The sequence below is a fragment of the Saimiri boliviensis genome, chromosome 14, assembly GCF_048565385.1.
Source record: "Saimiri boliviensis isolate mSaiBol1 chromosome 14, mSaiBol1.pri, whole genome shotgun sequence".
Lineage (NCBI taxonomy): Eukaryota > Metazoa > Chordata > Mammalia > Primates > Cebidae > Saimiri > Saimiri boliviensis.
Genome location: NC_133462.1, coordinates 3957403 through 3973504, shown reverse-complemented (window position 1 = coordinate 3973504; position 16102 = coordinate 3957403). Strand labels below are relative to the sequence as shown.

At 48.9% G+C, this 16102-nt stretch overlaps 1 protein-coding gene across 1 annotated transcript; it reads left to right on the top strand.

Annotated features, from left to right (window-relative positions):
* Positions 1–1073: 1073 nt before the first annotated feature.
* LOC101053728 (killer cell immunoglobulin-like receptor 3DL1) lies at positions 1074–12549 on the top strand. Its single transcript, XM_074385962.1, is given in 11 exon segments — positions 1074–1164; positions 1546–1581; positions 2341–2625; positions 4081–4380; positions 5878–6171; positions 9042–9092; positions 11454–11558; positions 12020–12072; positions 12172–12327; positions 12329–12365; positions 12368–12549. Coding segments are annotated over 11 exon segments (1428 nt in total). The 5' UTR covers positions 1074–1130; the 3' UTR covers positions 12445–12549.
* The last annotated feature ends 3553 nt before the right edge of the window (positions 12550–16102 follow it).

Below are 16102 nucleotides of genomic sequence, written 5' to 3'. Positions count from 1 at the left end.
ACACTGTTTTCTGCTCACTGGCTGTGTCCACTCTCGTGAGGATGCCGCAGTTTGTGTGACTTTATACAACCCCTTAACATTTGGTAGCCTAATAATTTCTTATTAGAGGCTATTTGTTTTCCTTTTTCTTTCTTTTCTTTTCTTTGTTTTTTGTTTGTTTGTTTGTTTGTTTTGTTTGTTTGTTTTTGTTTTTGAGACAGACTCTCCCTCTCTGACCCAGGCTGGAGTGCAGTGGTGGGATCTCGGCTCACTGCCGCCTCTGCCTTCTGGCTCCAAGCGATTCTTGTGCCTCGGCCTCCCAACTAACAGGGATTACAGGCACCCATCACCATGCCTGGCTAATTTTTTTTTTAGTAGAAACAAGTTCTCACTATATTGGCCAGGCTGGTCTCAATCTCCAGATCTCAGTTGATCCACCCACCTCATCAGCCTCCCAAAGTACAGGGGGAAACTTGATTTTCTATAGCATTATGTTACTGGATATTCCTGTAAAATTTAAAATGAGGGAAAGAGAGAGAGAACCATTAGTTTGGACTCTGGCTTTGGGTTATGAGACAAATTCTAGATAAAACTACAAAATCTAGAATTTACATGTTGTGTTTTTGCTAATAAAGTACACTTCTAAGACTGTAAATAACTGGAAAGTCATTCACTGAGAATTTAAATCATTTTAACTGCTTCTGGCTTAGTACAAGAAATACAAGCAAGAAAAATACTAGTGATTTTTTGTCACAATTACTCTAATAACGCTAATAATGCCTATTAGATATTTTGCATACTACACATGCAGAAGAGTTTGAATCTCAGATAAAAACAAAAATGCATCAAAAGTCTTCAATATCAGCACAGATTCAATCACGTCGTGCATGAGAGATTGGAATGGAGACGTGTTTTGAGTTGGTCATGGTGAAGGAGGCGAGGTGACGATTCTGGTCAGAACAGTTTCCAGGAAGCCATGTTCCTCTCTTGACCGAACACCGAGTGGGCCTCATGCGAGGCGGAAAGAGCCTGCGTACGTCACCGTCCCATGATGTGGTCAGCATGTCAACTGCACGGGCGGGGCGCCAAGCAACATCCTGTGCGCTGCTCAAGGGGCTGGGGCGCGGCCGCCGGTCTGCACAGGCAGCACCATGGCGCTCACGGTGGTCAGCATGGCGTGTGTCGGTGAGTCCTGCAGGGAATCGAGGGAGGGAGCCATGGGTAGAGATCCGGGCCTGGGGTGGGGATATGGGCTCGGAGCAGAGATATAGGCCTGGGGTGGAGATAGGGGCCTGGGTTGGGGATATCAGCCTGGGGTGGGGATATGAGCCTGGGGTAGGGATATTGCCTCCAGTGGAGATAAGAGCCTCAAGGTACAGACCTGGGCCTGGAGGCTGGGCCTCTGCACAGCCAAGAGCCCTGTTGTCTGGGGTCAGATGGGCAGCGAGGCTGAGTTTACCTTCAACCTAAGAAGGGCCTGGCTGCCAAAGCACACAGCCGTTCAGGGCAGCAGTGCAGGCCTGGTGTGTGTGCAGATGGATCGTCCATCATGATCTCTCTTTCCAGAGTTCTTCTTGGTCCAGGGGGCCTGGCCACATGACGGTGAGTCCTTCCCCAGACCTTAGGGTGTCATCTCCCCACATAAGGGAGTTTCCTGAAACAGAATAAAAGTCCTGTGGGGGAGTCTCTCATAAACTAGGAAGAGGGGGCTCTGGGGTGCTCGGCCCACAGTTCTGACCCAGCCCTTCCCAGCCTTGCCTTCCCTTGGCTGAGTCAAGCTCTGCGGGGACTGGGGTGAGACTGGGGTGCTCCAAGCTGGGGTGTGCGGGGAGGAAGTCGTGTCACCGGCAGAGGAAGGGAGGGAAGCAGTGCTAGGGAAGGCCGACCCTCTGAGGACAAAGGTGTAACTCACACCCTCCAGCATCTCCATGACGGGAGGGGCTGCCGTGTGGCTGCTGGCATTCTACCAGAAGAGGTGGAGGAACCCCAGCCATGAGCTTCACGTTCTAAGTCCTCTGTTGGGGGCTCCGTTGTTTATTGTGGTTCACGCAGTGGCCGATACTCCATTCGCAAAGGACGTGCCCTGCAGCCCATGTCTACTTCGTGTTGTTTTATGAAAGCAATTTTGCAGTATTAAAATCTACTAAGAGTCCCTCATTCAGCACTTGCTCAAATTTCTCTGCAGACAAGTTTGTTATAGGCAGACACCATGTCTGTGCAGGATGGGTCCTTCCTGTAGCTCTGAGCACCCAGGTGTGGCAGGTGTGGCAGGAACGTGGAAAGGGAGAGAATCTGGTAAGCACAGGGAGGGAGGGGCGGCTCCACATCTTCCTGTCTAAGGTGACGCCTCCTTCTCCCCAGGTGGTCGGGACACGCCCTCCCTGTCTGCCTGGCCCAGCGCTGTGGTGCCTCGAGGAGGAAACGTGACTCTTCGCTGTCACCGTTACTCTCGGTTTAGAACGTTCAGGTTGTACAAGGAAGACAGGATCCTCAATCCTGACTTCCAGGGCGGAATATTCCGGGACAGCTACCTCATGGGCCCTGTGACCACAGCACACGCAGGGACGTACAGATGTCAGGGTTTTCACCCAGACTCCCCCACTCCATGGACGGCACTCAGCAGCCCCCTGAAGATCATGGTCACAGGTCAGAGGGCTCCTGTCTGGGCTTCTCACTGTCCCACCTCCTGAATCCCAGAGCTTCTGGTGGGGTGTCCGTCAGGGTCCGATCACCCAGGCCCTGACTGTATTTGGGGTAAAGGGGATTGAATACAGGGAAGTGGATGCTGTGGTGGGAGGAATAACTGTCCCCAGTGATGGCCACATTCTCATCCCTGGAGCCTGTGACTGTTTCTGTTACAGGGCAGGGGTCTGAAGGGGAAGATGGAGCTCAGGTTGTGGATGAGTTGACCTTGAGATGGGAAGGCTGCCTGGACTGTCCAGCTGGGCTCAGTGTCATCACAACGGCCCACGTGAGAGGAGGAGGAAGAGGGGAGTGGGGATTAGAGCAGCGCAGTGGGAGGGAGACTCCAGCAGCCACTGCGGGCTCTGATGGTGGAGGACGGCCAGGAGCCATGAATGCAGGTGCCTCTAGGGGCTGGAGAAGACAAGGAAACTGATTCTCTCCCGGGTCTCCAAAGGGAACACAGCCCTGCAGACCCCCTGATTTTAGCCCAGGAAAACTGGGTCTGATTTCTATCCCCAGAAGTGGAAGGGCTCAGTGCGTTCTCTCCTGCTGCCATATTGTGATAATTTTCTACAGCAGCAACAGGAGACAACACAGGAACCCAGGGCAAGGACAAGTTAAGACCCCACACCGGGAGAAGGGTGGCTACCCCGAGGTCAGCAAGGGTGGGATGCTGAGGCCACCACCAGGCTCGATCCACATAGGGAGGGGTCGATGCTCCTGGAACCAGCACCAGGGGCCGCCCTGTGGAAGCTGGGACCATGGAGGAGCACAGACATGGCAGGAGAGGCTCCCAGTCCCCACCAGGAACAGGGTGTGTGGACACTGGTGCCCGCCTTACTCATCAGTTCATACCTCCTGCCAGGGATGCCACTTTGTCCACAACAGATTGAACCAGGCTGTGCAGAGCCTGGACGTGCGGCCTATTGTGGTTCCTCTTCCACCCTCACATGGACAGGAAGAGAGACATTAGTGGGAAACAGAAACCACAGCCCAAGGGACGAGGCTGAGCCCAGTGGGAAGGAGTCGGGGGCTGCTAGAGACAGAGCCAGAGAAGAGGGAGGGAGACAGATGGAGGGACCTGCACCAGGGTGACGGGCACAGAAAAGAGCGCAGAGACGCAGAGAGGGAGAGAGAGTCAGACACCGGGGAGGGGACGCCTCACTCATTCCAGGTCCCAGGGATGGGATGAGAAAGGGAGACGCCTTCTAAACTCACAATCTCTTTTTTTTTTTTTTTTTTTTTTTTTTGTCTTTTTGTATTTTACCTTTTTGTGGAGAACGGGGTCTCGCTATATAGCCCAGGCAGGTCTCGAACTCCTGGGCTCAAGCTGTCCTCCCGCCTCTGCCTCCCTAACAGCTGGGATTACAGGCGTGAGCCACAGCCCCCGGCTAAACTCACAATTTCTTTTCGTAGGATTCCACAGAAAACCTTCCCTCCAGGCCCTCCCAGGTCCCCTGGTGAAATTGGGAGAGACGGTCATCCTGCAATGTTGGTCAGATGTCGTGTTTGAGCACTTCCTTCTGCACAGAAAGGGGATCTCTGAGAATCTCTTGCGCAGCATTGGAGAACCCCATGATGGGGGCTCCCAGGCCAACTTCTTCATAAATTCCACGCTGCCTGGCCTTGCAGGGACCTACAGATGCTACGGTTCTGTCACTCACTCCCTCTATGAGTGGTCAGCTCCCAGTGACCCCTTGGACATCGTGATCATAGGTGAGAGTATCCAGACATTCTTCTCATTGTCACTGGGACACAGAGTAAATGATCCAGGAGTTGGAAGCCCCATGTGCTCATGAAAAAAATGAGCGTGGGGTTCTTATGGAGAGAGACTGACTTGGTGAGGTCTGTACCAGCTGAGACAGAGAAACAGGAGACACAAGTAGAGACCACACGTCATAACAGAGGACAGACACGGGGGCCATACAGGGAGTGAGAAAACACAGAAAGAGGTAAAGGGGACAGACAGGGAGACAAACATGTCCCAGAGAGAGGTGTCCTTCCATGCTGGCTTTGTTCAGACACCTGGCACAGGGTAGAAGTTTTATTTCTGCATTTCCTCCACAAAGTGTTCTCTACCAGGAGAACCCAAAGACACCCAGACTTCTGACCTGAGTTGGGCCCTCTGGCCTCAGGCCTTGCGGCACCTACAGACACCGTGTTTATTCTGACACGTCTGCCTTCTGTGCAGTGCATCTGTAATCGACCCAGGATAACATGGCCCCGGAACACTAACCCCAGTGTGCTGTGTGTACTTGGGGTCCCCAGACTGGATTATGAGGCTCATATTCCACATAACCCCACATAGTATAAGATTACTGAGAGACACAGAGGGAAAACAGCACTATCAAAATGCAAAGACATAAACACACAGAGAATGAGCTGGGGAAGAGGATTGAGAGACTCACAGACACATAAAGAGAGAGAAAAGAGGGCAGAGAAGTGGAGGGAATGATGGAAGGGAGCAGAGAAAGCCCTAAAATCAGGGCCCTGCGGGAGGGGCACAAGGAGAGAGAAAGATGGAGATGTGGGACGGATTGCAGAGATTCCAAAGAGAACTAGAGAGACGGAGAGGCAGAGAGAGACAAGGAGGTGGAGAGAGACATGATAGATGGAGAGATAGAGAGAGATAGATGATAAATAGGTAGATGACAGGTCATAGATAGGTTATAAATACATAGATGATTGCTTGACAAATGATATGTAGAGATGATGATGATGATAGATAAATAAAGATAGGCAGACAGTGAGATAATAGATGATACATAGATATAGATAATAGATGATTGATGCATAGAAAGATAATTGACAGAGACATAGATAGATGATACATAGATATAGATGATCGATATTTTGTAAACACCAAATACAGAAATAGAGACATACATAATAGTTAGAAATAGTTCAAAAGTTATGAACAAGACAGAAAGTGAGAGACTCAGAATTAAAGGAAAAAGATCAAGTCCACGAATCGAAGTAGAGTCAGAGAGAATAAAACAATGCAAGAAATAGAAAACCTACCTTGGGTGGGGAAGTGAGGGGAGAGACCTAGAGAGTCAGGGAAGGTAGAAGTAGAAAACAGACATGAAGAGAGACGGGCTGGAGGGTGAGAGAGCGTTAGCTCACAGAGCAGGGGCGTGAGTTCTCAGCTCAGGTGTGAAGGAGCTGTGACAGGGAAGAGCCTCCTCAGTAAACTGCCTCTTCTCCTTCCAGGTCGATACGGAAAACCTTCTCTCTCAGCCCAGCCGGGCCCCACGGTTCGACCAGGAGAGAACGTGACCTTGTCCTGCAGCTCGAGCACCTCATTTGACGTGTACCATCTATCCCGGGATGGGGAGGCCCCTGAACTCAGGCTCCCTGCAGTGCGGAGCATCAATGGAACATTCCAGGCCCACTTCCCTCTGGGCCCTGCCAGCCACGGAGGGACCTACACATGCTTCGGCTCTTTGAGTAACTCTTCCTACAGGTGGTCAGCCCCGAGTGACCCACTGTCCGTTTCTGTCACAGGTGAGCAAACCCCATACCTGTCCCATGTCTGATGATCCTAGAGCCACAGCTGAGGAACTTCCTGCTGATGATGGAGGGAAGCATGGACAGATGCAGAGAGAAGACGAAGCCTGGGTGTGAGGGCGGGGTCAGGGGCACGATGGCAGACAGGGCACCTCCAAGCCCTGCTCCACGGCCCGCATGGAGGCCCACGTTCAGGGCTCCGGGCACCCAGGCAGATGGAGAGAGCGGTCAGGACAGGCCCAGAGGAGGGGAGACGGGGCTCAGTTTGGGGAGATCAGAGGTTCCCTCCGCCCCTCAACCTCACCCATTTCCCAGAAGCCCATCCTGGCCTCTCACCCACAGAGAGACGTCATCACCAGCAACCCCCATGCCCTTTTCTTTTCATTTGGAAAAATATTTCTTGAGGTTAAATATACCTGTATAATTACTGCCTTTACCTTTTCTTGAGATGGAATCTTGCTCCATTGCCCAGGCTGGAGTGCAGTGGCATGATCTTCGCTCACTGCAACCTCTTCCTCCTGGTTTCAAGCAATTCTCCTTCCTCAGCCTCTCAAGTAGATGGGATTACAGGCTCACGCCAGCACACCTGGCTGATTTTTGTATTTTTAGTAGAGATGAGGTTTCACCATGTTGGCCATGCTGGTCTTTAACTCCTGACCTTGTGGTCCGTCATCTCGGCCGCCCAAAGTGCTGGGATTACAGGCATGAACCACTGCGTCCGGTCTCACCTTTACCATTTTTAAGTATAAAGTCCAGTGGTCATGGATACATTTATATTCTTTTATGTTGTTGTTACCCTCTCCGCGTCGCTTCCTGGCCCCCTGTAGCCACCATTCTCTCTATCTTCATGAGACCCACCTGCTAGCTCCTGCAGATAGGTGAGAAATGGCAATCTGTGTCATGCCCTCCAGTTCCATCCAGGTGGCTGGAAGTGACAGGATGTCATTGCTCTTATGGAGGAGGGGTCTCCACTCTGTGTTATGTGCTACATTCTCTCTATCTACCCATCCTCTGATGGGCAGGCGGGTTCACTCCACACCTCGCTTATTGTGAATTGGGCTGCACCAACCGTGGGAACGCAGATGTCACTGCGATTCACTGATGTCCTTTCCTTTGGGTGTAAACCCAGTAGTGAGATGGCTGGATACTGTGAAAATCCTCTTCTTAGCTTTTTTTTTTTTTTTCTTGAGATGGAGTTTCCCTCTGTAGCTCAGTCTGGAGGGCAGTGGCGCCATCTGGGCTCATTGCAACTCCGCCTCCTGGGTTCACAGGATTCTCCTACCTCTGCCTCCCTAGCAGGAATTTTCCCTCTTTGACACAAGAGCCCTCCTTGTCATTGACCTCAGCTAAACCATGGCAGTTCATAAATAGAGGAAACATGAATGAATTAAAAGCTTTCCTTTTTTCTGTAACTAAGAGTTGCATGTTTTCTTAGTCTCTTTCCAAGTCCTTGGAAATTACAGGTGCACGCCACCACGCCTGGCTAAGTTTTGTATTTTTTAGTACAGACAGGGTTTCGCCAGGTTGGCTAGCCTGCTCGCAAACTCCTGACCTCAAGTGAGGTGCCCGCCTCGGTTTCCCAAAGTGCTGGGATTACAGGCTTGAGCCACCACGCCTGGCCTCTTCTTACTTTTTTTTATAAAGACCTTCAACACTTTTTTCCGTAAAAAAAATTTAAACTCCTGCCGACAGGGTACCACTGTTCTCCTTTCTCTACCTTCTTGCCAGCATTTGCTTTGTCTGTCTTGCAAATAAAAGCCGTTTTAATGAGGTGAGATCAAAACTCTTGTGATTTTCATTTGCGTTTCTCTGATGATGAGTGATGCTGGGCACTTTGTCATAGACGTGATGGCTATTTGTATGTGTTGTTTGTGGAGAAATGTCTGTCCATGGCTTTTGCTCTTATTTAAATTATTTGTTTTATTGAGTTGTTTGAGCTCTTTATATTTCTAGTTTTTCATTTGTTTGCTTGTTTTTTTGTTATTTTGTTTTGTTTTGGGACGGAGTCTCACTCTGTTGCCCAGGCTGGAGTGCAATGGTGCCATCTCGTCCCGCTACAACCTCCACCTCCAGGTTCAAGGATTCTCCTGCCTCAGCCTCCTGAGTAGCTGGGATTACAGGCATGTGCAACCATGCCTGGATAATTCTGTATTTTTAGTAGAGACAGGGTTTCTCCATGTTGGTCAGGCTGGTCTCAAACTCACAATGGCACCCTTGTCAAAGTCCACTGGACGGGCTGTGCATGGTGGCTCACAACTGCAATCCCAGCACTTTGGGAGACCAAGGTAGGTGGATCACCTGTGGCCAGCAGTTTGAGACCAGCCTGGCCAACATGGTGAAACCCCTTCTCCATTTAAAGTACAAAACTTAGCTCAGCATAGTGGTTGGCGCCTGTAATACCACTAGTCGGGTGTCTGAGGCGAGAGACTTGCTGGAAACCAGGAGACGGAGGTTGCAGTGACCTGAGACTGCACCTCTGCACTGCAGCCTGGGTGACAGAGCGAGATTCCATCTCAAAAAAAAAAAGCCATTGGCTGTGAATGCATGGGTTATGTCTGTGTCCTTCATTCTCCTCCACTGTTCTATGAGCCTTTCTTTATGCCAGCGTCATGCTGTTTTGCTTACTATGGCTCTGTAACATATTTTTAAGTCAGGTAGTGTGATGTCCCTGTTTTCTTGTTATACCTTGAATTCTCAAGACAGTGGGCATCACATACAAAATTTATGGAGCAGAGGACCCCATGACTCCCAGGCCAGGGCCCAACATCAGATAACAGAGTGTTGGCCATGAACCGACCTCACAGATTTCTGCTGAGTAGAAGACAGGCATTCTCATTGCCACACCTCTCTCCTGTCCCGTGTTCTAGGAAATCCTACAAGCGGTTGGCCTTCACCCACTGAACCAAGCTCGAAAACTGGTGAGTAAAGGACCCTCTTGTCTCTGCTTTAGGAAACCTGGGGAGGCGGAAGCCTTGGATTCAAGCGTTGGCTCAGCACCTCCCAGCTCTGTGACTGAGGACCTGTCTTCTACCATCTCTGAACCCCAGACACTCCAACAGTGCAAGGGATCTGGGGCCAGCGCAGGGCTCAGTGAAGTCTCTTACCCTCCAATTTTCTGCAACTGAGACCTCCCTCCTTGAGGCTAGAAGAATGTTTGCAAATCTGACATCCTTCTCAGGAAAAAATGCAGTGTTTGTTCTGCCTGCATTCCTAACTGCAGGATAAATGCCTGGGGGGCTGGAGAGGGAAAGAAAGGGAACATCTGATGAGGGTGGGGCGTTTTAGAGAAGTTCCACTTGCCAAGGAATTAACTCCTGTGGGTCATGATGCAACCCTGGCTGACTCAGCAGAGCAAGAGCGTTGCAGTAAGACAGAACTGAGCTCACGCACGTACACTTTGACTCCATCACTGGCTCGACGCAATCACTCACTGCAACCTCTGCCTCCTGGGTTGAAGATGACTTCAACGCAGGAGGCAGAGGTTGCAGTGAGCCGTGGTTGCAGCACTGCACTCCAGCATGGGTGACACAGGGAGGCTCCATTTCAAAAATTAAAATTAAAAAATACGTAAATATTATATAACACACACAAATGACAAAGGCACCTGAATTCCAATCATCATTTTTCTACTTCTCTATAATTACTTTTTTGATCCCTAATCTTATACGTTAGAAAATCAGCCTAGAACCTCTTCCCTATTTGGAAAGCATCAGATCATATGGAAAATGGGAAAGCCCTGAACCCACCAGCACAGGTCCTGAAATAGAGAAAGTGCTCTATTCATGGCATAAAAGTTGCCCCCTCACCCAAACCCCCACCTCACCCCTACTTCCAGTCACGTGTGGAGATACAGACACATGATGGGGAGGGGAAAACTAATATTCTTTGGAGTGAGCTCAGTTCTTGGACTCAGAGACCAGTGCCAGCACTATCTCCTGGTCCCCTTTCCTACTAATTCACAGAAGGACAGGCTGTATTTTGAAGCAATAGATGATGGAGGGGGTTGTTCCTCCCCCTGCCTCTCAGGTAGACCAGCAACCTATTATACGTCTCACGAGATCACAAAAAGTAACACGTTGCCCACAGGCTTCCGCACTATTTCCTGGCTGTTCCATGTAAGACAGTTCTACTTCACTTCTTTTGATTTTGATTTCACTTTTTTTTCTTTTCTTGGAGAATGTAATTTGTTTGAGTCAAGAGCATTGTGGATGTAGAAGTTGTAAAGCACGTTCACTGTGTATCAGTCCCCATCCAGTCTTCCTGGAGAAGACTCTGAACACCTCCTGGACTGCACCTGGGGCCATGCCAGTTTCTATCACTGACAGTCACTCCAGGGAGACAGAGCACAGACAGAATAAATTACATAAAGCAGGTTCATTACTCACAGATCAGCAGCAAGTGACGGCAGAAGCCTACCTTTCAGGGCGAGCCAGTCCCCTGAGGTTCAGAAAAGCTACCCAAGACATAGGGAGTCACCCCATATGCAGTGTAGCTGGGGGAACCAAAAAGCAGCCCCGCCTGGGTTTTGTACCCTGGAGCCACAGGAAGCACTGGGCTAAAGGACTGCATCACACCCTCCTCTAGAAAGAGCAGGAGGAGAGCCCAGGCTGTTCTGAGACGTTCCTCCTGATCTCAGGACGTTGCTGTCTTAGTCCATTTTTGTTGCTGTCAAGGAACACGTGAGCCTGGGTAACTTCTAAAGAAAACAGATGTGTGTGGCTCACGGTTCTACAGGCTGTACTAGAAGCATGGCACCAGCCTCTATTTTTTGTGATGCCTCAGGCTGCTCCCATTCTGGCAGAAGAGAAGTGAGTGTGTGTGTGCAGAGACCACAGAGATCACATGGCAAGAGAGGGAGTGGGAGGCGGAGGGGTGATCGAGCTTCCAAGTTCTCTTTCACAACCAACTCTCCAGGAACTAGTAGAGGGAAAACTTGCCAATCTCGTCTCATGGGGACAGCTTTAATCTATTCATGATGGATCCACCCCATAAACCAACCACCTCCCACTAAGCCCAACCTCCCACACTGGGGGTGAAATTTCAATGTGAGGTTTGAAGAGGATCAAACATCTAAACCAAAGCAGTTGTATCATCAGCTCTTTCTGTGGTTACTATGAGAACTGTAAGTGAGAAAGCAGGAGAAAGCCGGGTCTCCCGCCATCTGGGTGCTTGTACTAAAGAGACGTTGTGTGTGGTTACCTGGCAATGAAGAGATGAGAGACAGTCCATGAAGAGGAACTGATGTGGTCAGCTTCTTTTGGATTCCCGTCTTCCTCCAGGTAACCCCAGACACCTGCACGTTCTGATTGGGTCCTCAGTGGTCATCATGCTGTTCATCATCCTGCTCTTGTTTCTCCTTCATCGCTGGTGGTCCACGAAAAAGAGTAAGTCTCATGAAGCAGAGACCAGAGACCTCAGGGCCATGTGCTGAAGCAGGATGGAGCACACAGGTGTGTGTTCCTCACTGGCAGGACGGTCCCTGGCCCAAGGCAGGAGCCGCAGAGGCAGGGCTTTCTAGAGAGAGCACCAGACACCCTGCCCCTGCCCTCAGCTCACAGACCATTGCCTGATTCTGAACTGTATCCTCACATCCCTGCAGCCACTGACATCCAGGAGAAGATTCCATGCCAGGCAGAAAGTGGGAGACAGAATCAATGGGATGGGAATTGGGAGCTCTTCATGGGAGGGGTCCTTGTACTCAGAGAGGTAGAATGTGTGAGTCAGGCTGTTGGCAGCGGAGGGGCCTCAGGCACCCATGGCCTCCCCCTGTGTGTTGGTGTCTGTACATGAAATGAGGACCCAGAAGGGCCCTCCCAGGTGTTTTGATGACTTCCGTCTCCTTCAGATGCTGCAGTAAAGGACCAAGAGCCTGCGGTGGACAGAACAGTGAACAGGGAGGTAGGTCCTCCTTGGCCCAGCCTCGGGGATGGGGTCTTATTCCCTAATAGTCCCGAAGAATGTGAGCCCCTCCCTCCGTCAACATTTCCCTCTCTCCAGGACTCTGATGGACAAGACCCTCAGGAGGTGACATACGCACAGCTGGATCACGATGTTTTCACACAGAGAAAAAATGCTCGTCCATCTCAGAGGCCCAAGAGACCCCCAGCAGAAACCAGTGTGTACATGGAACTCCCAAATGCGGAGCCCAGATTGAAAGTTGTCTCCTGTCCGTGAGCACCACAGACAGGCCCTGAGGGGTCCTCTAGGGAGACAATGGCCCTGACTCAAACCCGGCTTGCCAGCTCCAGTGTAACAGCAGCTGGGACCTGAAGGCGTGAGTCTGTGTCTCAGGGGATCGCTCTTCCTCACACCATGAATCTGAACGTGGCTCTTTTTTGCTTACAAATGTCTGCGGTCCTCACTGCCTGCTGGACCGAAAACACACTCCTTTGCTTAACACACAATTCTCCATTTTACTTGACCCCTGCCCACCCCTCCAAACTAACTGGCTTACTTCCTGGTCCTACTTGAGGCTGCAGTCACAGTGAGAAACTCACAAGTCCAGACATACAAGAGGCTCCCTCTTAACACAGCACTTAGACACGTGCTGTTCCACCTTCCCTCTGACTATCTTTCAGCCTTCTGTCATCAGTAAAACTTAAAATTTTTTTTATAATTTCAATGTAGTTCTCTCCTCTTTAAATAAACATGTCTCATGCTTTAGGTAATGTGACCCTTATTTTGCCTAAACTTTTGGTGTTATCATTGCTGTGTCCACATAACCCCATATGTTCTCCAATGGGTTCTCACCCCTGGACTGGGAGCTTCTGGAAGCAGGTGGAGCCTGGTTTGTCTCTGGGACTCCAATTTCCACCCGGATATGCAGCACGTAGGAGGTTCCAACGATCGTGAATCAGATGGACACGTGCTCTTCTTACTCTCTGCAGACCTGGAAAGCTCGCAGAGTAATTCCAAGATGAAGCATCTGCAGGGTCATCGCTCTTGTTAGTCTCGTCTCCACGAGGACACTTATCAAAACATCATCTTTCACACAATAAATACGCAGTGGGTCCTCCATATCTGTGGGGTTTACAGCTGTGTATCCAACCAACGATAAATAAAAAATATTCAGAGAAAAAAATTCCACAAAATTCCAAAAAGCAAAACTGTGCTGAATTAACACAAATGAAGTGGTGTGTAGGCTGTATCAGGAATTATAAGTAATCCAGAGAGGATTTGGTTTATACAGGAGGATGTACAAGGTTATATGCAAATGCTATGCCATTTCATGTAAGACGCTTGAGCATCTGCAGTTTTTACTATCTTATGGGGAGGGGGCTTTCCTGGAACCAATCACCCAGGAATAGCGAAGGATGACTATATTTTTATTCAATTTTTAAAATAAATCAAAATGTATAATAATAGGATTTTAAAAAGCGGTGTTTTAATGGTGTGAAAATAAGCTTAGGTTTATTTTTTCCTACATGTAACCCTATGGTCCAATGTTATTTATTGAGAAGACATTCTATTCCACCTTAATCCACACAGCAGCCTTTGCCAACTGTGAAGGGACTGAGTGTACACGGATGTATTTTACACACTGTTTTCTGCTCAGTGGCTCTCTGTGTCCACTTGTGAGGATGCTACACTTTAGATGACCTTATAGAACCCCTTAAAATTTGGTAGCCTGAGTCTTCTAGTTTCCCCTTTTTCTTTAAGATTGTCATTATTATTATAGGCTATTTGCTAGGCCAGGTGTGGTGGCAGGTGCCTGTAATCCCAGCTACTGAAGAGGCTGAGGCAGGGAATTCCTTGATCCCAGGAGGCAGAGGTTGCAGTGAGCCGAGATTGTGTCACTGCGCTCCAGCCTGGGAAACAGAGCAAGACTCATCTCAAAAAACAAACAAACAAAAAGATAGGAGCATGGAAGCTATAGTAGTCAGGATCCTCCAGAAAAAAATAATAGAATAATAATGCTAATAATGATATATATATTGATAGTAATTATAGACAATGATGGATGAATAATGATAGGTATATAATGATATCACAAAGTGATAGACAGATGGATGATGATAGATATATAATGATTGTTACACAGATAGAATATTTATACATTGGCTCACGCAGCTATGGAGGCTGCCATCTGCAAACTGGAGACCCAGGAGAGTTCGTGTGTGGGTCCAGTCTAAGTGCAAAAGTCTGAGAACCAGGAGAGTCAGTGGTATACACAGTCCAAAAGCTGGCAGGCTCGTGCCACGTGCAGTGGCTCACGTCAGTAATCCCAGCACTTTTGGAGGCCAAGGCAGGCAGATCACCTGAGGTCAGAGTTCAAGACCACCCTGGCCAACATGGAAAAACCTCATCTTTACTAAAAACATGAAAATTAGGATTAGTGGCACTCGCAGGTAATCCCAGCTACTCAGAGGCTGAGGTATGAGAATTGCTTGAACCCAGGAGGTGGAAGTTTGCAGTGAGCCAAGATCGTGCCACTGTACTCCAGCCTAGGCAACAGAGCAAGACTCCATCTCAAAAAAAAAAAAAGAAAAGAAAAGAAAAAGAAAAAAGAAAAAAGCTGGCAGGCTCAACATCTAAAGAGTCAACATTTTAATGAGAGTCCAAGGGCCAGAAAAGACAGCTGTCAGGCTGGACATGGTGGCTCACACCTGTAATCCTACCACTTTGGGAGGCTGAGGCAGGCAGATCACGTGAGGTTGGGAATTCGAGACCAGCTTGGTCAACATGGAGAAACCCCATCTCTACTAAAAATATAAAATTAGCCAGGTATAGTGTCACATGCCTGTAATCCCAGCTACTCGGGAGGCTGAGGCACGAGAATCACTGGAACCCAGGAGGTGGAGATCATGGTAAGCCAAGATCATGCCACTGTGCTCCAATGTGCCTTATAAATTCTACCAAGTCCAGTGATAATCTCATTCAGAAACACCCCCACAGACACAGAATAATGTTTAACCACATATCTGGGCACCCCATGGCGATTTTACCATTCCTGTTCCACAGATGAAGAAAACAAAAAACCATCTCCAATGTTGTGGAAAGTTGACACAGTCTGTCCCTGCCCATTAGTCAATGTCGGCCACTGAGTTTCCCAAAATTCAACCAGTTAGTAAGCATCTATCTCCTGATAGAAAGCCATATCATTTGTAAACAATAACAATCTTTTTTTTTTTTTTTTGAGACACAGTCTCACTCTATTGCCCAGGCTGGAGTGCAGTGGCACGATCTCAGCTCACTGCAACCTCCACCGCCCGAGTTCAAGTGATTCTCCTGCCACAGCCTCCCAAGTAGCTGGGATTACAGGTGTCTGCCACCACGCCTGGCTAACTTTTCATATTTTTAGTAGAGGTGGGGTTTCACTATGTTGGCCAGGCTGGTCTCAAACTCCTGACTTGAGTTGATCCACCCGCCTCAGCCTCTCAAAGTGCTGGGATTACAGGTGTGAGCCATCGCACCTGGTTCCTTAAATTTATACAAATTTTAAAAAACACACAGTAAAATAAATTAGGAGATTCTTTCTTTAGCGATGACAAATAGCACCACAGAAAATGCCTCCACATTCAGCATTAAGATAATCTCCAGGGTAAGGGTATACTTATACTGCATGCCTGATCAAGCCCAAGAAAATATACTCTGACTGTGAATCCCAGGGATGAAACCTAAGTTCAGAACAGACAAAGCCACAGAGCTTTTGAGTGATGGCCCAGTGAAGACCATCTCTGCCTGTATGCCATCCACCTTACATTCTGTCCCAGGACCCTCCATTTGGATGTAGGAACGGGTTCACAGATGGATTTGAACACCATTAGACCCTGGCTTGAGGAAAATTCACTTCTCATTTGAAACATAAATAGAAATATAGGTCTTAGGCAGGAGGATTTCTTGAGGCCAGGAGTTAGAGACTATCCTGGCCAACACAGCAAGATCCCATCTCTATTTAAAAAAAAAAGAAAGAAAGAAATATAGGTCT